This window comes from Microcebus murinus, chromosome 4 (assembly GCF_040939455.1).
Source record: "Microcebus murinus isolate Inina chromosome 4, M.murinus_Inina_mat1.0, whole genome shotgun sequence".
NCBI classification, from domain to species: domain Eukaryota; kingdom Metazoa; phylum Chordata; class Mammalia; order Primates; family Cheirogaleidae; genus Microcebus; species Microcebus murinus.
The window spans coordinates 12,180,126-12,206,062 of NC_134107.1; the positions used below are offsets into that span (position 1 = coordinate 12,180,126).

Consider the following 25,937-nt stretch of genomic DNA (forward strand, 5'->3'; position numbering starts at 1 on the left):
GTAGTATGGAAGGGATATTAGGTAGTTCATGAGGGATTGCCCACCTTTAAGATTCTAGACTATTCCCTCTTCTTTCAAAGACCCTTTGGTTTCAATAGTATAGGTACAATTAGAGCTTTAAACAACGAGGCAGGCCAGGTGTGATGGTTCCTGCCTGTAATTCCAGTCCTCTGGGAGGATGAGGTGGGAAGATTGCTCGAGGCCAGGAGTTCAACACCAGCCTGGGCAACAGAGTGAGAACCTGTTTCTAAAATAAAAAAGGCTGGGCGCGGTGGCTCACGTCTGTAATCCTAGCACTCTGGGAGGCTGAGGCGGGCGGATTGCTCAAGGTCAGGAGTTCGAAACCAGCCTGAGCAAGAGCGAGACCCCGTCTCTACTATAAATAGAAAGAAAGTAATTGGCCAACTTATAGAGAAAAAATTAGCCGGGCATGATGGAGCATGCCTGTAGTCCCAGCTACTCAGAAGGCTGAGGGCAGCAGGATCGCTTGAGCCCAGGAGTTTGAGCTTGCTGTGAGCTAGGTTGATGCCACGGCACTCACTCTAGCCTGGGCATCAAAGCGAGACTCTGTCTCAAAATAAAATAAAATAAAATAAAATAAAATAAAATAAAATAAAATATTTAAAAACTATCTGGGCATGGTGGCATGCACCTGTAGTCCCAGCTACTCAGGAGGCTGAGGCAGGAGAATCATTTGAGCCCAGGAGTTCAAGGTTAGAGTGAACTATGATTGAGCCACTGTGCTCCAGCCTGGGCAGCAGAGCAAGACCCTGCTGTATCAAAACAAAAATAAAAACAAACAACTAGGCAAAGCAAAAAAGAATGGAAAACACTTTAATTTATTTGCCATCACATATATGCCAAGACTTGTGTTCAGCACCCAGGAGTGTGTGAAATACTAACAGTGTCTTTCTTACATGTGTATGAAAATCTGAGTGGAGAGCTGGGGTTTGTCACCTCAAGCCCACTTAGAGTGTTTGTCCTGGAGTCTCAGCGAGAACCCCTCTTGCAGCAGACACTGCCGCTGAGCTCCCATCTGGTCCTAGGCTCTGCTCTTCGGCTGCAGCCAGCCCCGGCCAAAGAGCAAGGAGGGAGCTGCGTAGGAGGGGTCCAAGTAGTAGGAGCCTGGGGACTGCATGGGGACAGGAGTGCTACCAGAGACCTGCTGCCAGGTGCAAGTCCAGCTCTTCCCTCATTCTTCCCTGTTGCCTTTTGTGTGTGAGATGAATGCCTCTCCCACCACAGCCTTGGGGGCCCTGGGGAGGTGGGAGGAATTTGGGAAGAGCCTGGAGAGCAGACCCTGCAGCATCTCCCAGAAGCCTTGGTATGGCTGTGGGTACCCAGCCTGCAGAAACCCCGGAGGGGCCTCTTCCAGAACTCTCCCGACTGCTACCCACAGCTTCAATTTCTTTTTTTTTTTTTTTTTTTTTTTTAGAGACAGGGTCTCGCTCAGGCTGGTTTTGAACTCCTGACCTTGAGCAATCCACCCGCCTCGGCCTCCCAGAGTGCTAGGATTACAGGCGTGAGCCACCGCGCCCGGCCTCTATTTCTTGTCACTGAAAACACAACTTGGGGAAGAACGAGTGCACTTTAGGGCTTCTGCCTGGCCTCTCCCCACCCAGGCTTGATCTCTGGATCGGCCCCAGTGAGGGCAGGGTTTCTGGGGCTGCAGGGCTCCAGCCTAGAGGATCACGAGACAGAGGGGAGAGCCCCTCTCTGCTCCCAGCGTGTGCACCTGCTCGCACCAGCCCTGGGTTTCCAGGACTTCAGCCCCCAGGGCACCTGGGCCAGGATCCCACCAGGAGAGGGATGAGCAGACCCTGGTGTTTCAGGTCCCAAGAAAGGCTGTGTGACCTTGGACTTCCCTGGGCCTCTGCTTCCTTATCTGAAAAAGTGGAGCGATAATCTCCATTTGGCAGGGCGACGGTAAGGTTGGAATAAGACAGTGGCAGTGACAGGGCCTGCCACAGCAGCAGGCACTCAGGACAGCTTCCTTTTCCAACATGCAGTCAGCTTCTCGGAGCGGCCTCCGGGAGCAATGGAGGAGATGCCCATGTGCTGAGGCTGCCTCCTGAGCCCAACGGAGGGGCCAGCCCAGCTCCGGGGACCAGGTCAGAAGTGGACTTGGGCAGAGGAGAGCAGAGGGAAGGCCAGGAGAGGGTGGGGGCTGGGATCCACACCCAGCCCTTGCCAATCTGCTGCGGAGAAAGCAGGCTCACGCTCCCTGCTCTGCTGACATGCAAGCCACAGAGCAGGGGAAGGGCTGCGGGGAGAGGACCCCAGCCTGCTCCCGGTGGAGTGCTCCGGCCCGAGGGGCTGTAGAGGGTCAGGTTGGGCTGCGGGGCTGGGCAGGAGGGCATTGAGCTTACAGGAAGACTCCAGCAGGCTACAGCCAGTGGGGGAGGCAGACAGGACAGGGTTCGGGGACAGCTGAGCAGGAGGTGCAGGAACGACAGCAGTGCCAAGGGACAGCGAGAGCAGAGGGGATGGGAGGAGACCAGGGGAATCGTGAGGCTGTGGACCTGGAGAGAGTTGCTGAGCTGGGGGAGAACAGACTGAGGTCTGGAATAGGCCCGGCTGCTCCTGGCAGTCCTGTTTTCCATGGAGGATGGGGACTAGGGGCTTTTCGGCCTGGTCCCAGTAGTCGGGGGACCCTGGAGCCAAGCAGGAAGCACAGTCCAGGCAGCACAGGCGCTCGTGCATGTGCAGGGTCTGGCTCCACCATGCCAGCTCTGCCTGCAGGGCCTGGATCTCCTTCCGCAGGGTGTGGTTGTGTTTCTCCAGGGACTCGTGCTGCTGCAGGAGGAGCAGATGGGCAGGGAGGGGCTGTCAGCCAGCATCAGGGACTTGGCATGGGCCCTGTCCCCATCCAGGGCCCCGACTTCAGGGATTCACCACCAGCTGAATGTCCAAGCCAGGGCCCCTTGGCCACTCTGTGGCCAGCCCTTCAGAACCATGCACCAAGTGTCCCCATTCCACTCCTGACTGGGCAGACTGCCTGCTCTCCCTCCTACCACTGGTCCCCTAAGCCAGCACCATTCCTCCTTGGGGTCCCCACCAGCCTCCTGACTGGTGTGCCCCCCAAACCACCCCACGGTCTTGCCCAGAGGAGCCTTTCAGCAAGTGTGTCATTAATTGTAAGTTACAGCCCTTTTGAGGCTCCCATGACTCGCAGGATCAGAAGTCCCTGTCATGGGATTTCAGGCCTGCATGGTGGACCCAGCTCAGACCTCCAGCTTTCTCTCTCCCGCCTTCTTCCTGTCCCTCACATGAACTCTGCTTCCTTACCACATTTCCTGTCCCCTCTGCCTGGACACTCTTCCGCCCCCCTCCCTGTGCTAATCCTGACCTGGTCTTCACGTGCCGACTTTGATGTCATCTGCCTTGGACACTTGAGTCTGCTTAATGCCACTGCCAGACCTGCCAGTGCCCAGGACTTGGCCAGTGGAGCACTGTGGGAGGATTCAGGGGACCGTTTTACAGGTTGACACCGCGGCTGTGTTGGATTCAGCACCCCCGAATCAGCTGAACGCCGGGTTCCGAGAACCCACTGGGACAGGAATCAACGTGCAGCTCTAAATAACCATTCACGATGGCAAAATGGTGAAATGCAGGAAGAATTTTACTTCTGTGTCTCCTAAGGCTGAACAACTGAAACGACTTCAACCTGAATACTTTCTGGATCATTTGTTTGTCTGGCTGGCTTCCCCACGAGGACATAAGCCCTGCGGTGGGGCTGGAGTGCTCTCACGGCCGACTGTGCCTGTCACACACTCAGTTCTCCGTAACAGGCGTCTCGGGAGGAATGAACAGATGAAAGCGCCGGGTCTCACAGGCACCGTCCTAAGCACCAGTCCTGACTCTCGCCCGTCTGCAGGGTGCCTGCCGCTCCCTGCACCTGCGCCAGCACCGTTTCGTTCACCCCGGGTGCGTTTGCTCACCTTCATCCTCTGAGAAAACTCCTATTCACCCTTCAAGACCAGCTCAGACTTCATCTCCTCTTTATACCGCCTGATGCCACTACCTATGTGCTATGGACTGAATTGTGTCCCCACCTCCAAGTTCATACATTGAAGCCCTAACCCCCAGTGGGACCGTGTTTAGAGATGAGGTGTTTAGGAGGTAATTTAGATTAAATGAGGTCAGGAGGGTGGGGTTCTAATCTGGCAGGATTGGTGGCCTTAGAAGAGGCAGGGAGAGAGATGGCCCTCTCCTCCCGCGCTGAGGAACGGCCTTGCGCACACAGGGAGGAGGTGCCACTGCGAGTCAGGGAGAGCCCGGCCCAGGAACCGGACTGGCTGGCACCTTGATCTTGGACTTCCCAGCCTCCAGAGCTGTGAGAGATCAATGTCTTCTTTAAGCCACCCAGTCTGTGGTACTTTTCAGACGGGAGTGGGGCTCAGCAAAGCAAGCAACTGGCAGCTGGGACTGCACACCTCGCCCTTCTCAACCCTGACCCAGAGTTCTCACAGTGTGGTCCTGGCCACCGCCTGAGTGCTGACCCCAGGGCGACTAATGACAATGCAGGTTCCTGGGCCCCACTTGGCCTCATGAGGCGGGACCTGGGGAGGGAGGAAGAGTCTACATTTTAGCAAGTGCCTCAGATGGCCACTGTGCCTCGCTCTCCCCATTTGCCTTTGCTCCCTGCCTCCCTTCCCCTAGACTGGGGTGTCCTAAGGGCACAGGATGAGGATGAACCTTTGTGTCCCTGTGGCCAGCTGTGTACCTGGCATATGGTTTGCACTCAACACTCAGAAATTCCCCAATCTCAGCACAGGACCCTTTCCTCCTCCCAAACCCAGGTGACAGCAGTTTAGGGGAGAACTGCTCACAGGCAGGACGGAGAAGGGGTGGCTGGGCCAGGGGAGTGGAGTCCGGGACAGGAAAGGAAGGCGTCCCCACCTGGTGCAGGGCATCCGCCTTGTCCGTGTGCTTCCGTCGGCTGCGCTGGGCCGCCGCCCGGTTCTTCTGTTTCTTCTTCAGCTGCCTCTGATGCTCCTCAGGGTCCTGCAGGGGACCGGGCAGAAGGCTCAGTGTCCCGGCAGGGGCCTGCATCCTCCGTCCTGGCCAGCTCTTTGTACAGCCAAGTCTTTCCCCTTGAGTCAAGTCTCTGAGGGTCCCCGTTCTCCCTGAGGTCGCTCTTGCTCGCTCAGCGCCCACCCCGCCCACTGCAGGCAGTGCAAACCTCGCTGTAATGCCAGCCTCAGCCCTGTGTCCTGCTCACAGCTCACACGGGGTGAGGGGGAGCGGGGAAGCTGGGAGCCTGGGGTTCAAACCCAGACAGGACTGACTTCACACCCCACATTCACGAAGCCCTGACACTCTGGGCAAGTCACTCACTTCCCTGGGCCCAGGCAGCCCACCCCTGCAGTGGCAGCCCCATGGTGCCTCGCTTACGGGCTGCTGTAGGAGTAAAGGAGAAAGACCCACCGAGCAGGGAGGGTCAGCTGCTGCTGTTGCCACTGCTGTTCTTCCCACAGTCAAGGTGTTGATTTTCCCAGCGTAAGCCCGTGAAGGCAGGGCCAGGGTCCGACTCAGTTCCATGTGCCCCTGCCCAGCTCAGGCCCAGGGCCGACATTCACTTACTCAACAAACATTTCTTTAAAACCTACTATGTGCCAGACACTAAGCTAGGGGGACACAGCAATGAATAAAACAGGTAAAAATCCCTGCCCTCGAATTGCTCACAGTCTAGTGAGGCAGGACCCAACAATGAATGAATGAAGAGTCCATTCTGATAGAGGAGTGGACTTAAAGGTTGACAGTAGTGACCATCCTCTACTCTGAGGTCAATGAAACTTAGACAAGATATTTAATCCCAATGCCCAGAACCCAGACAGTCAGGGCAAGAGGGACTGTTAGGGACCTCACAGCCCAAACCCTCCCAGGTCACTCAGCTCCTAGGGGTCCATGGCCACAGCAGGCTCATTTTAGACACTGGGAGACCCAGAGACAAGGGCTGGGAAGGACCACGGTAAGCAGAGGGGCAGGGGCCCAGGGATGCGGGTCCTATGAGAGGGGCAGGGCTTTCTAGGGAAGCCACTGCCCCGGGAATCTGGAGAGGGAAGAGGAGGCTCCCGTGCGGGAGAACAGGCAGACAGGGAGAGGACAGGTAGACGGGGAGAGGACAGGCAGACAGAGGGCAAGTTCTCCACTGGAGACTGTATCTGCAACACGAGAGCTGGAGAGGCTTCCTTCTAATGCCCTGACTTCAGGGTAAGAGAGTGAGATCAGAGAGGGGTGTGGGGAGCCCTTTGTCACACAGCCCTTGGGGACAGAGCTGGGACTAGGAACTCCCAACTACACCTTTCACTGCTGGGCCCTGGCCCCGGGTGTGTCCCCCTTCTCCTCCCCACCCCTGGTCCCCTGTACTCACTGTGCCGGTCAGCAGCGCATGGCTCCCACAGAGGTGCATGGCTGAGGCAGGGGGAGCAGAGGCTCAGCCGCCTGTACAGTGTCCCTGTCCCTCAGCAGCCGTGACCTTCCAGTGCCCTCTGGGGGCCTAAGGAAGTGGCAGCTCTTTAAATCCCCAGTGACCACTCCGCCCCCAGAGAGCCAAGTTTCAGTTTCTCCTAAAGCCACTTGCTGCCCAGAATCCCTGGCTCCGGGTTGCTCACGTGGCTGGAATTTCCTAACATGAACTGGCCTTCCGGTTGGGCCCCTTCTCTGGAAGGAGGACAGTGGAGGGTGGGGAGGAGGGAAGACTGAAGGCCAGGTGTGGGGAAGGTGTTCTGGGAGAGGGAGAGGAAGAGGCTGGGGACAGAGCTGAGAGGAGAAGCCAGCCCAGAGCAAAGGTGCATGTCGGGTATGGAGAGCCCCTGGGCTCTGGAATTGGGGGAGCCCAGGTTCACAGCCCACATTGCAGCTGTGCAGCTTTGGGAAGGTGACTCAACCTCTCTGAGCCTTAATTTCCTCATCTGTAAAGGATATGAGGGAGATGGCATAAAAACCCACTCCCAGGCTTGGTGTAGGAACTGAGCTAGATAATACGATCACCCACAATCCTCTGAGACCAACGTGGAGGCACGCCTGTAAAAATAAGCAACGTCCCTTACATAGAGCAGATGAATAAATTACTGTTTTTATACAACAGACCACACAGCAGTGGAGAGACTGATGTGTGGTGGTTAGGAGCCCAGCGTGCAAGCTATGTGACCTGGGTTCATAATTTCACCTTTCTGCGCCTCTGTTTCCACATCTATAGAGTGGGGATAAAGATCAGTTTGTTGTGAAGATTAAATGAGTTAAGGCAGTCAAGTCACTGAAACCATGCCTGGTGCAGACAGAATAAGACCTCAACAAACATGCAGGATTGTGATACAGTGTAAGATTCAAAACTGCACTTGTATGAAATAGCAGGCTGCAACAAGACCTGAACAATATGCTATAATTTCTGTGAGGTTTAATAACATGGCTACATAAATATGTAATAAAAGATAAACATACGCCTGGGAATGAGAAACAACACTCAGAGAATGGTGAAGGGAAGCGAGGGGTGGTCTGAGAGGGACACACGGTGACTCTGTCCACTTGTCTGCAGTGTTTTAACTGCCTAAACTGTGCAAACAGTTCTCTGTGATATTATCTACACTTTGGGGTATACCTGAAATGTTTTGTAATAAAACTTCTTTGAAAGACCCAGCAAGCCCTGCAGCCCCAGGCAAACCTGAATGGGTGTCGGATCTCTGAGGGAGATGGCACCTGGATGGGACATCTGTCAGGGGATGGAGGAGCCGGAGAACAGCACGCAATGTTAGGGTCCTGTGGTCTGTGCTTCTTGGGATTGTGTCTGAGTCCTGAGGGCTCAAGGCCGATGATGTGGGGTCACAAGGATGGCCAACACTGCAGACAGGATCTTCTGACAGGTAGGCTGGGCATGGCAGAGAAATCATACCTATCTGACAGTTATTCTGAAGTTGGGAAAGAATGAGATGAGAAGCAGCACTGTGGACACTGTAAAGTACCATCTGGACCTGTTCCCCCACCTGATATTCGTGGTGTCATACTGTGGACTCTGGGATTAATGCAGTCTCATGATTAAAAATGCCTGGGGTTGGCTGGGCGCGGTGGCTCACACCTGTAATCCTAGCACTCTGGGAGGCCAAGGCGGGCGGATTGCTCAACGTCAGGAGTTCAAAACCAGCCTGAGCAAGAGCGAGACCCCGTCTCTACTATAAATAGAAAGAAATTCATTGGCCAAATAATATATATAGAAAAATAAGCCGGCATGGTGGCACATGCCTGTAGTCCCAGCTACTCGGGAGGCTGAGGCAGGAGGATCACTTGAGCCCAGGAGTTTGAGGTTGCTGTGAGCTAGGCTGATGCCACGGCACTCACTCTAGCCTGGGCATCAAAGCGAGACTCTGTCTCAAAAAAAAAAAAAAAGCTTGGGGGGCAGGACTGGGCATGACAGCTGGACCTTGCCCTCCTTGCTTCTGAGGGGCGGGGGGCAGAGGCTGACGTGGGACACCCCATGCAGTGAGGCTGCCCCTGTTTCTCTGAATTATTTTTGTTTCCCAGGAACCAGGAGGGCTGGGGCGTCTTGCCTGAGGTGGGCACCCGTGGGACTCATTAAGCCATCCCCGGGCTCCATAGGGAGCCATGTGCAGGAGGCTCGTGCATGACGTAACTAAGAAAACACACCTGGGTGCGCACGTATGTGCGTGTGGAGAGGGGCTAGGGCCCGAGTGTCCCCATCCCAGCCCCGAGCCCCAGCCCGGGACCCCAGGCTTCCCCCTAGAAGGGAGCCAGTCAGCAGGTGTGGCTCCTCCCAGGAGGCCACAGCCCTGGAGGGAGCATTTATGGCTTGATCTCCTTGAGGGCTATTGGGAGCGGGAGTGGCAGGGAGGGAAGGACACCAAGAAGGTAATGTTTAACCAGGAATGTCTGTGCGAGGCCCCCTGCCCCCTGGGTGGAGACCTTCCAGGCCAGCAGGGCCATCCAGCTTGACCTGGCGCTTAGATGGCGCCTCCGTCTGTTCAGGCCGCTGTAACACGCTACCGCTACCGTAGCCTGAGTGGCCTAACCCGCACGCTCACTCCTCACAGCTGTGGAGGCTGGAGAGTCCAAGATCAAGGTGAGGGCAGATGTGGTTCCCGGCGAGGGCCGTCTTTCTGGCTTGCAGACGGCTGCATTCTAGCCGTGTCCTCAGGTGGCAGAGAGAAAGCTCTGGTCTCTCTGTCTTCTTCTAAGGACACTAATCCCACCCTCGTGACCTCGTCCAAACCTAGTCACCTGCTAAAGGCCCCACCTCCACATACCGCCATATCGAGGGTTGGTGCTTCAACACACGAGTTCGGGGTGGGGGACACAAACATGTACAACATGTACCCCCCAAATCTATTAAAATACAGAAATAAAAAAATAAAAAAACAAGAAAAAGAACAAAATGGTGGGATGCAAAAAAAAAAAGGCATGAGGTTTTTTTTCCCTAATGAAGTACCTTTGGAATGAAAAAAAAAGTTAATGGTTGTGTTTGGCACTTAGTATCTGATGTAAACTGCCCCAAATTTCTCAGGCTTACAAAGGAGCTCAACAAGGGACGGGAGATTCGGGTTCTCTGGATTCTTACTTGTCCCTACTTAGCCCTTCACTGTTGTTCATTGCCTTTTGAATGGACTTGCCTTAATTTCAAAGTGTTGCAGTCAATGAAGTATTCTGAGTCGCCCACGAAACCTTCGCTGAGAGGGAGGAGACCTCCTCTGTGTTAGAGGAGTCTCTGTCCCTTATAAATTATTGAGTCAAACAACTTACTGAGGAGCTTGGAGTGCACCAGCCTCAGGCACAGCCGGACCATGCTGCCCAAGCAGTGTCATCAGGAGTCACACTCACCCCACCTGTTCTCCCAGGGCTTGCTCGTGGTCGTGGTCGTAAGAGGGCCACAGAAACAGCAGCTTAGATACCCCACCCCTCGCCACTGTTCCAGTAGTTTCAGCAAAGGCCCCAGGCCTGGCTCTCCTTGTTCTGGCCTGGGTCATGTGCCTATTCCTGACATAGGTCACTGTGGCCACAGAGAAGGTGAGATTGGCAAAGCCAGAGTCCCAAGCCCATCCTGGAGCCCAGGGATGGGGTCAGCCCATCTAAGCCATAGGGATGATGGGTGAAAGGGCCACTCCCTAGGGCACCAGCTGCTGTCAGTGGATGAAGGGTAAGTGGACGCAAGGCCGATGCCACCTCCCTGGCTCACATTCAGATAAGTGGAAGCTGCCACTTGGCTGCACATCCCTTGCCCTGGGTCATCACCCCAGGTGGATGGATTCAAATCCCCACGTGTCTCTGACACCAAGCCCTCTTCCCATCATTTCACAGCTGCCCGGGTTGGGGAGGAAGGTCCCAGTGGGCAGAGACCCATGCATAGGAAAACGAAGGCTTGCTGAGGGGCTGATTTCAGATGAACTGAATGTTGGGCAGAGCCTGGGGCCAGCGACGTCATGGGGACTCCCCAGGATATGAAGTGGGGGGAGGGTTGGGGTGACTTTCACTTTCAGCACAGCACATGGCCAGTGCTCATTAAAGCTGGCGTTTGCAAATAGCTGGGCCTCCCAGGAACTGGGTGACTTGACCTGAGGTTCCATGGGTTCGTCCTGCCCAGGCCGAGGCACTGAGGGACAGGAAGCGGGAGCTGGCAGATGTCCCCACACTCAGCTCCCCAGCCGAAGCCCCGTCCTGCTGGGCCCTTTGCTGCCTCCATAGCTTGGTGCTTCTAACTCCCTGCTACTCCTTTAGCACGCACACCTTTCTGGGAAGCTGACCGCAAGTCTTGGAAACCAGCAAGGAGTAGAAACAATAAACAGGAGCGCTCTGAGTCCGCCAGCATCCCAGGGCTTTGCGGCAAGTGGAAATCGCAACAGCTCCTGGATATTCCTAGGTAGTCCAAGCCCTAGAGAGACCTGGGTTCAAATCCTTGCTGTGCTACTACTACCTGTGTGACTGTGGACAAGGCCTTTGGTTTCTCTGGGCCTCAGTTTCCTTGTCTGTAAAGTGGTGACAATACCCTTGCTTTGCCAGGACTGTCATGATGACTGAAACCACATAGGCAAAGTGGTCATCAGTGAGCTCGAGTGAGTCCCCTTTCCCTTGTCCCTGTGTCCCTTAGAGACAGGAGGGCCAGGCTGGGCTGGGCTTCATTCTCCCACTTCATTCAGTGGCCGGAATGAAGCCCAGCCCAGCCTGGCCAGCGACCTGCAATATGGCAGGCAGGAGAGCACTGCCCTGGGCAGATCCAGCATCAGGGATGGCACCAAGGGCACATGGGAGCTTTGGCCAAGCAGGTTGGCAGCGGGTCATGGCCAGAGGACTCTAGAGATGATCTGGTCTCCTTGTTTTACAACTGGGGAAACGGAGGCTCAGCAAGAGAAGGGGACTTGGCCAAGTGCAAGGAGGTTTTGGAGCCAGGCAGACCCGGGTTCTGCTGCAGCCTCAGTGAGCTCTTATCTTAATCCTCGCTGCCCTAGCCAATGTCTTGGGGCCCTGGAGTGGAAATAATGGAGGACACTGGGCGCTGCCAGAAGGACAGGGGGCATTTGTACCTGCCACGGGCCAGCAGGAGGATTGAGGGGCACACAGCTGATGGGGTCTCACCAGAGGTCTTAGATTCCTGAAGCCAGGAAAGGGACTTCACTCATCCAGAAGGCAGGCTGGGAGGGGTCACAGGAGAATTGGGTTCACCTGCAACTTATGTTCACCAGGCTAGGGCCAGCCGGTGGCTTCCTGGGAGAAACAAACCACAGAGCCCAAGGAGGGCCTTTGCAAAACAGTTGGCCTAACAAGGACCTGAGGGTGGGTGGTGTGGGCACAGGTTCTGCTCCCAGGGCTGCCATCACCTGCTTCCGCCCAGACCTCAGTCTCCCTTCCCGACACCTGTGGGGACAGGGGTCTAAGATGCCGTTTTTGGTTTGAGCCTAGGGTGGGAGCTGGAATCTGTGGGGATCTCAGAAAGTGGGAGCCGGGTCTGCTTTGATTTGGGGGGCAGAGAAGCCTGGTGGTTAAGAACAAGGCTGACAAAGCTCTGCTGCTTCCTAGCTGTGTGAGCAGCTAGAAAGCAATTAACAAACCCTCTGTCCCTGTCTGTATCATGCAGCAAGTATTTCTTAAGCATCTACTACGTGGCAGGCCCTGTTCTAAGTGCTGGGGGACATCTGTTCTTCAGAAAAAGATGCAAATCCCTGCCCTTCTGGACGTTCCATTCTAGGGGGGAGGAGAGCAGACAATAAATGTAATAAGTGAATCGTACAGTCTGTTGCAAGGCCATAGGTGCTGTGGAGAAAACAAGCTAGGTAAAGGATTTGAGGAATGTGGGGTGGGGGGTTCATGTGTAATTAGTGGGAGCAGGCTGGGCCTTACTGAGCTTTTTTTTTTTTTTTTTTTTTTTTTTTTTTTTTTTTTTTTTTGAGACAGAGTCTCACTTTGTTGCCCAGGCTAGAGTGAGTGCCGTGGCGTCAGCCTGGCTCACAGCAACCTCAATCTCCGGGGCTCAGCGATCCTACTGCCTCAGCCTCCCGAGTAGCTGGGACTACAGGCATGCACCACCATGCCCGGCTAATTTTTTGTATATATATTTTTAGTTGGTCAATTAATTTATTTCTATTTTTGGTAGAGACGGGGTCTCGCTCAGGCTGGTTTTGAACTCCTGACCTTGAGCAATCCGCCCGCCTCAGCCTCCCAAAGTGCTAGGATTACAGGCGTGAGCCACCACGCCCGGCCTTACTGAGCTATTTGAACAACAAAAATTTTTTTTACACTGGACACTTGAACAAAGAATTGAGGCAGAGAGGGTGGTGACAGGGAGGTACTGGTTGTGGGGTGGTGTAGTGTACCCCAGGCCCAGGTGGGACTGGCAGGGCAGGGGGAGCAGGAGATTGGGGTGCAGAGCCACAGGGTCATTTGTACAGGGCCTTGTAGGCCATTGAAGACCTTGGCTCTTCCTCTAGAAGACACTGGGAGCGCGGGAGGGACTGGAGCCGGGGAGGGGTGCGAGGCACAGCTTGGAAGGGTCTTTGTGCCTTGGGAAGGGGAGCATGGAAACTGGTCAGGAGGCTGCCACGGCAATCCAGGTGAGTGGCGGTTCTGTCACATGGGATAAGAGTGGTACCTGAGCCTCAGGGTGCTGAGGGAAAGCACAGCAGCACGTGGGCACCGGGTGTCAGCAACTACTGCTCTCATTCGCCAGGCCGGGCCCTGTGGAGGCAGGAAGCTCAGGCGCAGCCCCGTTCTCACAGCGTGCTTGTTGGAAGAGCTCAGAGTTTGCAAGTCCTTCACATGCCAAAGGTTCTGGAAAGGCTTGCAGACGTCGTGCCCCTGGGTGAATGGCAGGGAAGTGCGTCACAGCTCCTCTTGTCATCTCAAAGGTGGAGAGGGTGCCTCCTTTGCCTCCCATACGAGACAGCTGGGCTAAGACTTGTAACGAAGGTACTCAAATACTCTGACTTGCCCTTTGAGGCATTCAGCAGTGGCCTGCATGTTGTGTATACCCACTGAATAATCAGTGGCCAGCCCTGGGGACAGGGCTGCCCTTGAATACTTAAAGTTTATGAAGATGAGAGGTGGGAATACTAGAGCAGGCCAGGGTAGAACTGTAGTCTGTATGTAGTTGCCATTTCAGGGTTTAGGCTGCACTTTCAATTGGAGCCTGGGTTTAGGCTGGAAGATTCAGAATCTTCCAATTCTGTTTACTAATTAATAGGACAAAACCTATACTTGGGTATGCTGCCACCAAGTGCTGGTTAGGGCCTCTGTCATAGGCATGTGGTCCAAAAAATAAGACTTGCATCCATAGACATGTCTAACCAGAGAGAAAACAGGTTTTCAGATTTCTCATTAAAACTCTAGCTTTATTTTATTTTATTTTGCTTTATTTTATTTTATTTTTTTTTGAGACAGGATCTCATACTGTTGCCCAGGCTGGGATGCAGTGGCATGATCACTGCAGCCTCAAAATCCTAGGCTCAAGTAATCCTCCTGAGTAGCTGATACTACAGGCACACACCACTTCCCTAGGCTAACTTTTTAATTTTTTGTAGAGACAAGGTCTTGATAATGTTTCAGGGGCTGGTCTCAAACTCCTGGCCTCAAGTGATCCTCCCATCTCAGCCTACCAAAGTTCTGGGATTATAGCCATGAGCCACAGCACTCAGTCTAAAACTTTAACTTTATTTTATTTTATTTATTTATTTATTTTGAGACAGAGTCTTGCTTTGTTGCCCAGGCTAAAGTGAGTGCCGTGGCGTCAGCCTAGCTCACAGCAACCTCAAACTCCTGGGCTCAAGCAATCCTGCTGCCTCAGCCTCCCAAGTAGCTGGGACTACAGGCATGCGCCACCATGCCCGGCTAATTTTTTCTATATATATTAGTTGGCCAATTAATTTCTTTCTATTTATAGTAGAGACGGGGTCTTGCTCTCTCCTGACCCCGAGCAATCCGCCTGCCTCAGCCTCCCAGAGTTCTAGGATTACAGGCGTGAGCCACCGCGTCCGGCCTAACTTTATTTTAAACAAACTAATATGAACATTATAGTTTAAAAGAATCAAACAGGGGCTAGGCATGGTGGCTCACACCTATAATCCTAGCACTCTGGGTGGCTGAGGCGGGAGGATCGCTCAAGGTCAGGAGTTTGAGACCAGTCTGAGCAACAGCGAGACCCTGTCTCTACTAAAAAATGAAAGAAATTGGTAGGACAACTAAAAATATATAGAAAAAATTAGCCGGGCATGGTGGCGCATGCCTGTTAGTCCCAGCTACTCGGGAGGCTGAGGCAGGAGGATCACTTGAGCCCAGGAGTTTGATGTTGCTGTAAGTTAGGCTGATGCCACGGCACTCTAGCCCAGGCAACACAGAGAGACTCTGTCTCAAAAAAAAAAAAAAAAAAAAAATCTCTTATGCCAAATTGTCCTCCCCAGACATTGCGTAAACATGCCTTTTTAAAAGGCATCTAGAGCTCTATCTTAAAGTTACAATTCATTTTCTTAGCTCAAAGTTCTCTCTTGAAAAGCAGGTTTCACAGCTGTCAGGATTTGGATATTTTAATTTCATGATTCTTTCTTGTGAAAAAAAAAATATATATATATATATATTCACAGTTATATATAACTACAGCTCTATATATCTTCTTTCCCAGTTTTCTTTCAAAGGTATTTCCCAAAATTTTCATTTAAGAGCTCTCTCTCCTTCTGCTCCTCTGCTTCAAGTAAAAAAAAAAAAAAGCTCTCTTTCCACCTTTCCATGAGGCAAATGGAAACACAGCCCACAACCAGGCCTCCACATTTGGTCTTTAAAAGCCTCTCTGCCCTTTGATTTCTAGCTGCAGGCAATTCTCCAAAAGTTAAACACAGGCCGGGCGCTGTGTGGCTCACGCCTGTAATCCTAGCTCTTGGGAGGCCGAGGCGGGCGGATTGCTCGAGGTCAGGAGTTCGAAACCAGCCTGAGCAAGAGCGAGACCCCGTCTCTACTATAAATAGAAAGAAATTAATTGGCCAACTGATATATATATAAAAAAAATTAGCCGGGCATGGTGGCGCATGCCTGTAGTCCCAGCTACTCGGGAGGCTGAGGCAGGAGGATCACTCGAGCCCAGGAGTTTGAGGTTGCTGTGAGCTAGGCTGACGCCACGGCACTCACTCTAGCCTGGGCAACAAAGCGAGACTCTGTCTCAAAAAAAAAAAAAAAAAAGTTAAACACAGTTACTTCCTGGTCTCTCTCTTTTCACAGAGCTTGTAGGTTGTTTTCTTAATCATTATTCACTGAAATCCTACTATGTGGCCCTAGGAAGCTACAACAGCAGGGGCGGGCAGGACTTCAAGTCTCACATTTAAACAAGTATTTCAACGCAAGTGGTAGTTTAGTAAAACAATCCAGAAGTGCTTAAGGTAATAATTTAAGTTCTCCCAAACTTACTTTCCAGAGATAGCTGAATTGCAGTGATTTTCAAACTCTTCTGTGTGACCCACAGTGAGAAGTACATACATCCATATAAATATTTGAAACAAATCACCAAACACTACTTACCTTTACTACGTGGGTAAAGGTGGTGATATTTTCTGTTCCGTTCATTCTATTTAATTTTTGTTAGTGCTACTAAGTTGAACCATGTGAAACTGATATCTTTGTAGTCCAAATGGTCAACCATGGGCAATTTCCTGTTGTTCAACCTATCTGTGACACTATAGTAATTTCATAATCCACTTAATGACTGCATCCCATAGTTTGAAAAACATTGTTTAATGGGTATATTTCCAGTTAATGTTATTTTTTAAATAAAAATGGGATTAAAATTTGATATTTTCATTTAATATGGTACGGACATCTTTCCATGCTGGTAGGTTACAGCTCCACCTCAGCATTCTTAAAGGCTCCATGGAATCCACAGACACCTACCCTGGCTTAGGTAACCTGCCCTCACTGAAGGCACTTAGATTTTTTCCAATTTCTTTCTGTTCCAAACCATGCCACAGTGAACTTCCTTGTCATAAACACTCATGTGCAGTACCAGAATTTCTGTGGCACAGTCTCCTGGAAGCAGGATGGCAGGTTCTTGGTCTGGGCATTTCCCATTTTGATCTTAGTTGTGTTTCAAAGCCTTTGAGTAGGAGTTATGCACAAGCTCTTCCCTTGTGTGTGCCTGAGGGAGGGTCAATGGTGCTGATCGCAGGGGCCCACTAAGTAAATTACCCTGTTTGTCCAGCCATCCTCTGCTCACAGAAGGGATGGGAAGCTCCAGCTCCTTCTAGACCTTTCCTCTAGGCAAACTCCACGGAGGCAACCAGAAAGACAGGGTACTGGCCGGTCACGGTGGCTCACGCCTGTAATCCTAGCACTCTGGGAGGCCAAGGTGGGCTGATTGCTCGAGGTCAGGAGTTCGAAACCAGCCTGAGCAAGAGTGAGACCCCCGTCTCTACTATAAATAGAAAAGAAATTAATCGGCTAACTAATATATATAGAAAAAATTAGCTGGGCATGGTGGCATGCCTGAAGTCCCAGCTACTCGGGAGGCTGAGACAGCAGGATTGCTTAAGCTCAGGAGTTTGAGGTTGCTGTGAGCTAGGCTGATGCCACGGCACTCACTCTAGCCTGGGCAACAAAGTGAGATTCTGTCTCAAAAAAAAAAAAAAGACAGGGTACTTTACTGTCAACCAGACCTTGGTTTGAATCTTGCCAAGCTCCTTAAATTCTCTGGATTCCATTATTACATCTATAAAAAGGAAATAAACCTCTCAGGGTTGCAAGGAGGACAAAGATGAACATGTGGCATGTGTTGTACAGGGTTACACCGGAGTTAGCTGTTCAGCTCCTGCTGACAGTTCTTTCCCAATCTTTAGACAGAGTAGGCTCCACGCTCCTACTCACATTTACCCTGTAGAGGGCTAGGGGAAGCGCCCAAATTAAGACAATAACGCTCCCACCTGGTCCCTAGCCTCAGTTTCCTCACTTTTTCTGGACTTCTTGACCACTAAGGTAAAGAACAAAACTCTTGGACATTCACTCAACAACACTGAGCACCTACTACATGCCAGCCACTGTGCTAGTACCACCTGGATCTCAGTTTTCTCATCTGCAAAAGTAGGAATTGTGCTTCTCAACAGTGAAACGAGCGGCATCTTGGGCAGGACAATTCCTAGTGCAGGTCTACAATTTTGTCATTGTAACAACCTAAAGATGCCCAGCACATTTGGAAATGACCCCGAGGGGGCATTACCACCCTCGATTGAGAACCAAGAGTCCACTTCCTACAGAAGCTGGGAAGGGGAGAGGTCCAAATTTCTCCGTCACCAGCAGATTTAGGATTATGCCGAGGCCCAAAATGAGCAGGATTTGGACTATGTTTCCCCAGAACAGGGCCTTACACCGGCCCCAGGATGAACTCGTCACCACTCTTGGGGCTCTCGGTTCTGACTCTCGGGACAGCATCCCTTCTCAGGTACTCCCTATCCAGCCAGAATACAATCCAGGATCTTCAAGGTTGCCCTTCCCTTTCGAGTCCTCAGGTACTGAGGGGAGAGGCATGGGGTCTTGCCCTGGTCCTTCAACCCTCAGCACTCAGGAATCCAAAGGTTAACGCAGGTGGCCACGCAGAAGTCCCGGGCACCGCTAGAGGGACCACTGCAGCTGCTCAGCCGCGCCGCCCGCGGTCACGTGGGGAGAGGGCGGGACCAAACATGGAACAGACCAATCGACTGTACTGTCGGTGGGCGTGATAGCCAATAGGAGCAAGGAGCGGAGTCCCGGGACTAGAAAGAAACGGCGGCCGGGAGGGGGCTACGGGGATCATGGGGCTTCTGACCATTCTGAAGAAGATGAAGCAGAAAGAGCGGGAGCTGCGATTGCTTATGCTGTATCCTCCCGGACGCAGGAGCCGCGAGGGTAATGGGGCCTCGCCGGGCGGGCGGTGCCAGGCGCCCCCTGCTGGGCGCAGGTGCGCGGTCGGCGGGCTGTACCAACTGCCCATTGTGCGTCACGCACGTGGGCCCTACCAATCGCTCCGGCGGGGGTCGGCGAGGCTGTACCACGGGGCTCCGCTCCAAAGGCCAAAGAGCTGGGCCTAAAGGCGCAGCGGCGGGACCAAGTGTCCCAAATGGAAGGGGAAGGTGGGGCCGGAGGTGACTGGGACGCCACCATCCGACGCTCTACCCAGAGCGTGGGGCCACTGTCCTCCCCGGCTCTGACCTTCTCCCCCGCAGTCCGAGGGTGCCAGGCCCCGGCCCCGCCCTAGAGTTCGGAATCCCGGGGGCGAGCGGGCCCCGGGGCGGAGGGTGTGGACTCTGCGAGTCACTTCTGTTGCGGGTCCAGTTGTAGGTTCCTTTGCTGCTACCTCAGCGGTCGGTGTCTCGGTGGCTGAGGACTTGTAGGCCCGAGGCTCCCGCTGACCTTCTGAGTCCGGTTAGCGGGCGCCTGCACTAGATCGCCCTGCTCCGTGAGGCGAATCTGTGATGCAGGAGCGGGGAGAAAAGACGTTTATGTGCGCCTGTAACTTACAAATCATAGTCACATCATGTCTGTTTTAAAGAGCTCCGAGAAAGGCACAGAGAATTCACTCATTCAGTGTATTCAGTGAGCGCCTACTCTGTGCCAGGCGCTAGGGAAAAAACAGCAAAACAAAACAACTCTGCCTTCATGGAGATGCTGTAATGCAGCGAGGAAGAGAGATGGTAACACAGCAATAAGTAAAATATGCAGTATGAGTGGGAAAGAGTGCAGTTTAAGTAGAATGGTCAAAGGCCACTCTAAGAAAGTGACAACTGAGTAGATGTGAAGGAGGTGAGGGATGAACCATGCAGATGTCTGCGGGAACTCTGTTTAAGGCAAGGGAACAGCACATGCAAAGGCTTTGAGGAGGAACATAACTGACGTGTTCAAAGGAATGTCAGGGCAGCGTGGCTAGAGAGTGTGAGGAGAGGCAGCTGGGTGGCTATGTCAGGATGGCCTTTGCTTCTTGGCTGTCCTTTTAAGTGAGAAGTTCGGAGGAGAGGGAATTGCAATAGTGCTGGCGAGATAGGATGGTGGCTTGGACCACAATGAAAGTTTCTTGCCTAAGCAATGAGGAGGATGAGGAGCCTCTTGCTGAGATGGAGAAGACTGGGTGGGGGAGGAACAGGATCAGGAAGGGCGGGAGCTCTGTTTTGGCCACGTGAGATGCCCCTGAGACATCCTAGAAGTATCAGGTGGACAGCTAGATAGAGGGACCAATATCCCAGGGAGCAGATGGGTGGGAGGCATAAAAGCATAAAGATGACATTTTAAGCCATGATCCTCGATGAAATCATCTAGGAGTGAGTGTCGCCAGAGAAGAGAGCCCAGGCATCCTAGGATGAAGTTAGAGAAATGAGGAGGAGGGGCCTGTGGTGAAAGAGTAGCAGGTGACAGGCATGTCCCAAAGTGAAGGTGGGTCACATGTTGGTGTTGGGAAGGAGGGTGAGACACTCTTGTCAGGTGCTGAGGGTAGAGAAAACGATGAGGACTGAGGGCTGCCCAGACACTGGAGAGCAGCAGGCAGGTCTCTGGGGACCGACCTTGGCAGGAGCACTTTTGGGGAGCAGTGGGAGAAAAACCTGATGTGAAGGGTTCTAGAAGAGTAAGAAGATGGGCCAGGTGTGGTGGCTCATGCCTGTAAATCTAGTACTCTGGGAGGCAAAGGTGGGAGGATCGCTTGAGTTCAGGAGTTCAAGACCAGCCTGAGCAAGACCTTGTCTCTACTAAAAACAGAAAAATTAGCCGGGCCTGGTGGCGCATGCCTGTAGTCCCAGCTACTCAGGAGGCAGAGGCAGGAGAATTGCTTTGGCCCAGGACTTTGAGGTTGCTGTGAGCTGAGATGATGCCACAGCACTCTAGCCCGGGCTACAGAGCAAGAGTCTGTCTTAAAAAAAAGCAAAAATACACAAATTAGAGAGGATGACTATGAACAATTATTTTGAGGAAATTTCCTGCAAAAGGAAAGATATAAATGAATAACTGGATGGAGGAGAGGGATCGAGAGGTTTGTTGGCTTCTCCTTGGGTGGGAGAAACAACAGTGAGTTTGTCAGCTGGTGGGGATGATAGGGAGGAGCCACGGATGATGGTGCTGGGGGGAGGGGGCCATCAGTGACCAAGTTTTAGAGGCCAAGGCTGAGCCTCAGGAGAGGTCCTCTCGTTACTCCCATTTCCTGGGTTTGAGTCACTGGCCCCAGGTCAGGTGGGCAGTAAGAGGTTCCTGGGTCCAGGACCCACCCTTCCCCCACCACGCCCCACCAAGCTGCAAGCGGGTTGGTTTGTGAAGACCCTGGTACACAGAAGAGGGTAGTTGCCTCCCACTGGCGAGCCCACCCATTCCTTTCCACTCTGCAGCAGAGGGTTTGGAATAGTCCAGAAACAGAGGTGAGGGTGGCTGCTGGCAGGTTTTGCTCTTCTCTCAGTCCTTCAAAAAGCTGGTTCCTTGGATTTTGGGCCTCAGCTCAGGACACCTCAGAGAGGCCTTCCCTGGCACCCAGGCTGAAGGAACCTTCTCCGATGACTTGGAACACGTCTCTGCTGTGTTTATAGCACTAGCCAGGATCCACGGTGCCTCATTTTCTCCTTTGCACTTTAACTGCTGTTTCCCCACAAGAGTGTAAGTGAGCTTCATAAGGTCAGGGACTTCGTTCTCCGGCACCCAGAAGAGGGTCTGGCATGTAGTAAATATTCAACAAATATACATTTGTTGCGTGAATTAAGGAGCTTGTGGTCAGCAGAGATGATAAAATATTTATATCTTGATGTTTTCACATTTATCATGGGCCAGGCATGTGCTCAACTCATTTTGATACGTGGTGGGAAATGATTAGTCCCCTAAGAGAGGGACACTGTGATGATGTCACCACCTGGCAAAGCACAGGAACTTCTCCTTAACCTCATGTGTCCCAGCGGCCTGGACAATGCTGGAAAAACAACCATTCTCAAGAAGTTCAATGGGGAAGACATCGACACCATCTCCCCAACGCTGGGGTTCAATATCAAGACGCTGGAGCACCGAGGGTGAGCAGGGTCCCTGTGGGTGGGCCAGCCCAGAGCAGGGTGGGGGAATGGGAGAGGGGCCAGATGACCCTCCGGCCACCCTCTCCCTGCCCAGATTCAAGCTGAACATTTGGGACGTGGGCGGCCAGAAGTCCTTGCGGTCCTACTGGCGGAACTACTTTGAGAGCACCGACGGCCTCATCTGGGTGGTGGACAGCGCCGACCGCCAGCGCATGCAGGACTGCCAGAGGGAGCTCCAGAGCCTGCTGGTGGAGGAGGTGGGCCGCCGGCACTGTGCGCACATCCGCGCTGTGTGAACACTTCTCAGCAGATTCTCAGAGGGGTCCGTGACCCCAGAGGGAAGCCTAGGGGCAGGGACTGTTCTACACTGGGCCCCCACCATGTGACGCTCACAGTGCCAGAGGCAGGACACATGCTGTAGACTGAGACCTGGGTTCATGTCCCTGTGGTGTCACTCTGTCACTACTCTGAGCTTCAGTTTCTGTACCTTGAAATGGGGATGATGACACCCACATCGTTGGGCTTTAGGGAGGATGACCCAAGGCCAGTAGGAAGCTTTGGGAGGCCGTGGAGCCTAGCTCAGGAGTCTGACTCTCTGCTATGTGATCTTAGGCAAGGCACATAACCTCTCTGAGCCTCCACTTCCTCATCCCTAAAATGGGGATTATAATTAAGGTGATCTTATAATTTATTGTCTGATCCAAAACATTTTTCTTTAAATAAAATTTTAGAGTTACAGAAAAGTTGCAAAGATAATATAGAGATACTCTATATACCCTTCACTGCGTTTCCCCTAATGTTAACATCTTACATAACTGTCAAAACTAAGAAATTAACATAGGTGAATTATTATCTTAACTACAGATTTTATTTGGGTTTTACCAGTTTTCTGCTAATGTGCCTTTTCTGTTCCAAGATTTAATTCAGGTTGCTACATTGCATTTTGTGTATGTATGTGTATATTTATTTAAGAGTCTCCCTCTGTTGCCCCGGCCAGAGTGCAGTGGTGTCATCATAGCTCACAGCAACCTCAAACTCCTGGGCTCAAGCTATCCTCCTGCCTCAGCCTCCCGAGTAGCTCAGACTACAGGCATGTGCCACCATACCCAGCTCATTTTTTCTATTTTTAGTAGAGACAGGGTCTCACTTTTACTCAGGCTAATCTCGAACTCCTGAGCTCAAGTGATCCTCCCACCTTGGCCTCCTAGAGTGCTGGGATTACAGTCATGAGCCACCTCGCCTGGCCACTACATTGCATTTACTTGAAAACCAGGATCCTTTTGAGAATGAAAGAGGGAGTTGTTAATAATTATGCAGGGACAACAGGTATAAATGGTCCTAGGTACACAGGGACATGTGGTCACTGGCTATAACAGTAGCCCTTCTTGGGGGTGTTGAGCAGGTCAGATGAGATCATGGCTGTCAAATGCTGACATTTGGGCTGTCGAGGCCCAAAGGGTCAGATCCACCCACTCACGTGGAGAGTCTCCCAGTCACAAACATGTATATGGAAACAACTAGAATCAGAGGCAGAGAGTGAGGCCTGTTGGGAGTGGAACAGCTAAAGGGCTATGTGAACTTGGGAAGAGGAAAAGATCACTTCCAGGAGACCCTCATGGGTCCCTGCGACACTCACATTCTCTGTGCATGTCAGGTCGTCAGATTGGAGCAGTCTAGAACCACAAGGCGCTCAGGGATCATCTTATCCGATACTCACTTCCTGTTTAGAAAGAGGAAACTGAGGCATGGGAGAGAGAGGTGCCCACTGGGTGGTGGTTGGCTGGATCCAGAACCCCAGCCTAGTGCCAGGCTCCCTCGACCTCGACCCTGTGGGGGCCGGCCTCTGTCCACACTGCCCACCCATCTGGGCCTCTCCCACCACCAGGGGCCTTGCCCTAGTCTTCCAGGTTCATCTTTTTTTTTTTTTTGAGACAGAGTCTCACTTTGTTGCCCAGGCTAGAGTGAGTGCCGTGGCGTCAGCCTAGCTCACAGCAACCTCAAACTCCTGGTCTCAAGTAATCCTCCTGCCTCAACCTCCCAAGTAGCTGGGACTACAGGCATGCGCCACCATGCCCAGCTAGTTTTTTCTATATATATTAGTTGGCCAATTAATTTCTTTCTATTTATAGTAGAGACAGGGTCTCACTCTTGCTCAGGCTGGTTTTGAACTCCTGACCTTGAGCAATCCACCGGCCTCGGCCTCCCAGAATGCTAGGATTACAGGCATGAGCCACCATGTGGGCCTCAGGTTGATCTTTGACCCCAGATGCTCCAGGCCATTAGAGGAGGAGTCAGACTGCCCTCTGAGTCCCCACCCCACCCCTCTATTTTCTCTTCCCCAGCGTTTGGCCGGAGCAACCCTCCTCATCTTTGCTAACAAGCAGGACCTGCCTGGAGCACTGTCCTCTAATGCCATCCGAGAGGTGAGTCGGGCCCTGGGTGGGCTTTCTGAGGAAAGGGGGCACACATTTCTTTATTAATTTACTTTAAAGCATTTATTAACCCCCGCTGTGTGGCAGGACCTGTGTGGGGCACTGGAAGTTCACTGGTTAGTAAGGTGTAGTGGTGGCCCACAGCATGGGGGAAAGCAGACCTGCCAATAAGTTATTCCACAGGATAACAGTGGCCAGCACATAATGAGCGCTTTCTGTGTGCTGTGTGCTTCTATGGACTAACTCATCGCATTCTCACCACAACCTCATGAGGTAGGAACTATGATTATCATTTTACAGATGGCAAAGCAGGCTCAGAGGGGTTAGGTAACTCACCCAAGGTCACACAGCCAGTAAGTAGACAAAAAGGCCCATCTGACCCCAGAGCCTGCATCTTAACTGTTACTCTAGTGCTCAAGCACTGTAGTGAGAAAGAGCAGGGTTAGAGTCTTGATTCTGCCACTTATTAGCTGTGTGACCTCAGGCAGGTTGCTTAACCTCTCTGAGCTTTGGTTTCCTCCTTGATAAAATGGCCAACACAATCCCTGGCTTATGAGGCATTGGAGGAATGGATGAGAGGTCATGTAGGGTTCCTAGTACACTGCCTGGATCCTGGTAGACGCTTAGGAGCCCTTATTGCTATTACATCACTAAGGGGTGGCACGGGGGAGACACTGTACAGAGCCCCGATGCCCTGAGGGGCGGGGGCTTCCTAGGTGGGGTGACTCTTGAGCAGGAGCTCAGGGAGGTGCTGAGTTCCCCTGCGCCAGGAGAAGGAAGGGGCTGAGGACAGGCAGTGTCTGTGGTCACTAGCCACCACCTTCCGTCCTCCCAGGCCCTGGAGCTGGACTCCATCCGCAGCCACCACTGGTGCATCCAGGGCTGCAGTGCCGTGACCGGGGAGAACCTGCTGCCTGGCATCGACTGGCTCCTGGATGACATTTCCAGCCGCATATTCACAGCTGACTGACCCACTGTGGATGCCGCCCCACCTAGCAGTCCGGTCCCCCACCCCCCGCCCTCACCAGACACTATCCATGGGGGGATGGGAGTCAGTCACACTAACACTCCCCCGCCAACCCCGTAACCTGCTGCTGCTACTGCTGCCCGTGCTGCTCCGTGGCCAGCCAGCTCCCTTGGTGGGAGGGCTGTGCTCTGGCTGTCACTCTGGCTCCTGGCCTGGCCTGTGACCAATCTACCAAGAAGAGAGGGCTGGGGCTAGGAGGGGCTACCTCTGCTGCTACTGAGGCTGTGGGCCTCATCCATTGCTCAGCTGTGAGAATAAACTCCTTGCCCTGGTTCCTGGCTGAGTCATTTGTTGATTCAACAGCATTAGAGACCACCTGGGAACCCACAGTCCTGCAGAAGACAGGGTGGAAGAGATCATTTCAGTCGAGGGGTAACTGCTGCTGCGTTAAAGAGATGTGCAAAAGTTTAGAAGCATGGGACAGGGCTGCAACTAATTCTATTTGGAAGAATCTAGGCGGGCTTCCCAAAGGAGGTGACATTAAAACTGGGCGTGAAGGACGAATAGAAGTTTTTTGGGGAGAGGAAAAGGAGGACAATTCGCCAGGGCAACTGCAACCCTCATAGGTGTGAATTTGAAAAAGGGAGCAGCCCCAGACCAGGGCTCACAGCTTGTTGAATTAACATGAGCTGCATTGTTGTAGGCAGGAAGCCATGTGCAGCGGACAACCTGCACAGCTGTACGAGGTGGCACAGAGGGAATCACACAACAGAGGCATTGAAGGGCAAGGGCATGAAGTCGGGTATAGAAGGGTGTGCAGGGAGAGGGAGAGAGGGCGGCTCCATCAGGCAGCAGTAGCTGAGTGCACTCCGAAGCAGGGCCAGGCTGGGAAGGGATGGGGATAAGGAGGGCCCCGGGGCCTCAATCCAGGTGGGGAGACAGGGATGTTTTCACGGCTGGTCCTCACAGCTGCTTACCCGACAGAGTTCTGTTCTAAGCACTCTACACTTGTCAGTGCAATTAGGCTCAGCCAGATGCAGTACATGCGCAGTATTCCCTTTT

General features: G+C 52.8%; 2 protein-coding genes across 4 annotated transcripts; one reads left to right on the plus strand and one right to left on the minus strand.

Moving 5' to 3' along the window:
• Positions 1 to 818: 818 nt before the first annotated feature.
• BATF2 (basic leucine zipper ATF-like transcription factor 2) lies at positions 819 to 18,425 on the minus strand. 3 transcript variants are annotated; one of them, XM_076001782.1, is made up of 4 exons: positions 6,377 to 6,574; positions 5,431 to 5,630; positions 4,903 to 5,007; positions 819 to 2,796 (listed from the first exon to the last, which is right to left on the minus strand). In XM_076001782.1, exons 2-4 carry the CDS (start codon positions 5,542 to 5,544, stop codon positions 2,113 to 2,115), a joined length of 903 nt encoding a protein of 300 aa, XP_075857897.1. In that variant the 5' UTR covers positions 5,545 to 5,630; positions 6,377 to 6,574; the 3' UTR covers positions 819 to 2,112. The 3 variants fall into 3 exon arrangements, with proteins under 3 accessions (XP_075857897.1, XP_075857898.1, XP_012633468.1); XM_076001783.1 differs by lacking the exons at positions 5,431 to 5,630; positions 6,377 to 6,574 and adding an exon at positions 18,272 to 18,425; XM_012778014.2 differs by lacking the exon at positions 5,431 to 5,630 and having other exon boundaries at positions 6,377 to 6,567.
• ARL2 (ARF like GTPase 2) lies at positions 18,208 to 25,208 on the plus strand. The gene is made up of 5 exons (XM_012778025.3): positions 18,208 to 18,322; positions 21,366 to 21,476; positions 21,571 to 21,733; positions 23,819 to 23,899; positions 24,744 to 25,208. Exons 1-5 carry the CDS (start codon positions 18,258 to 18,260, stop codon positions 24,876 to 24,878), a joined length of 555 nt encoding a protein of 184 aa, XP_012633479.1. The 5' UTR covers positions 18,208 to 18,257; the 3' UTR covers positions 24,879 to 25,208.
• The last annotated feature ends 729 nt before the right edge of the window (positions 25,209 to 25,937 follow it).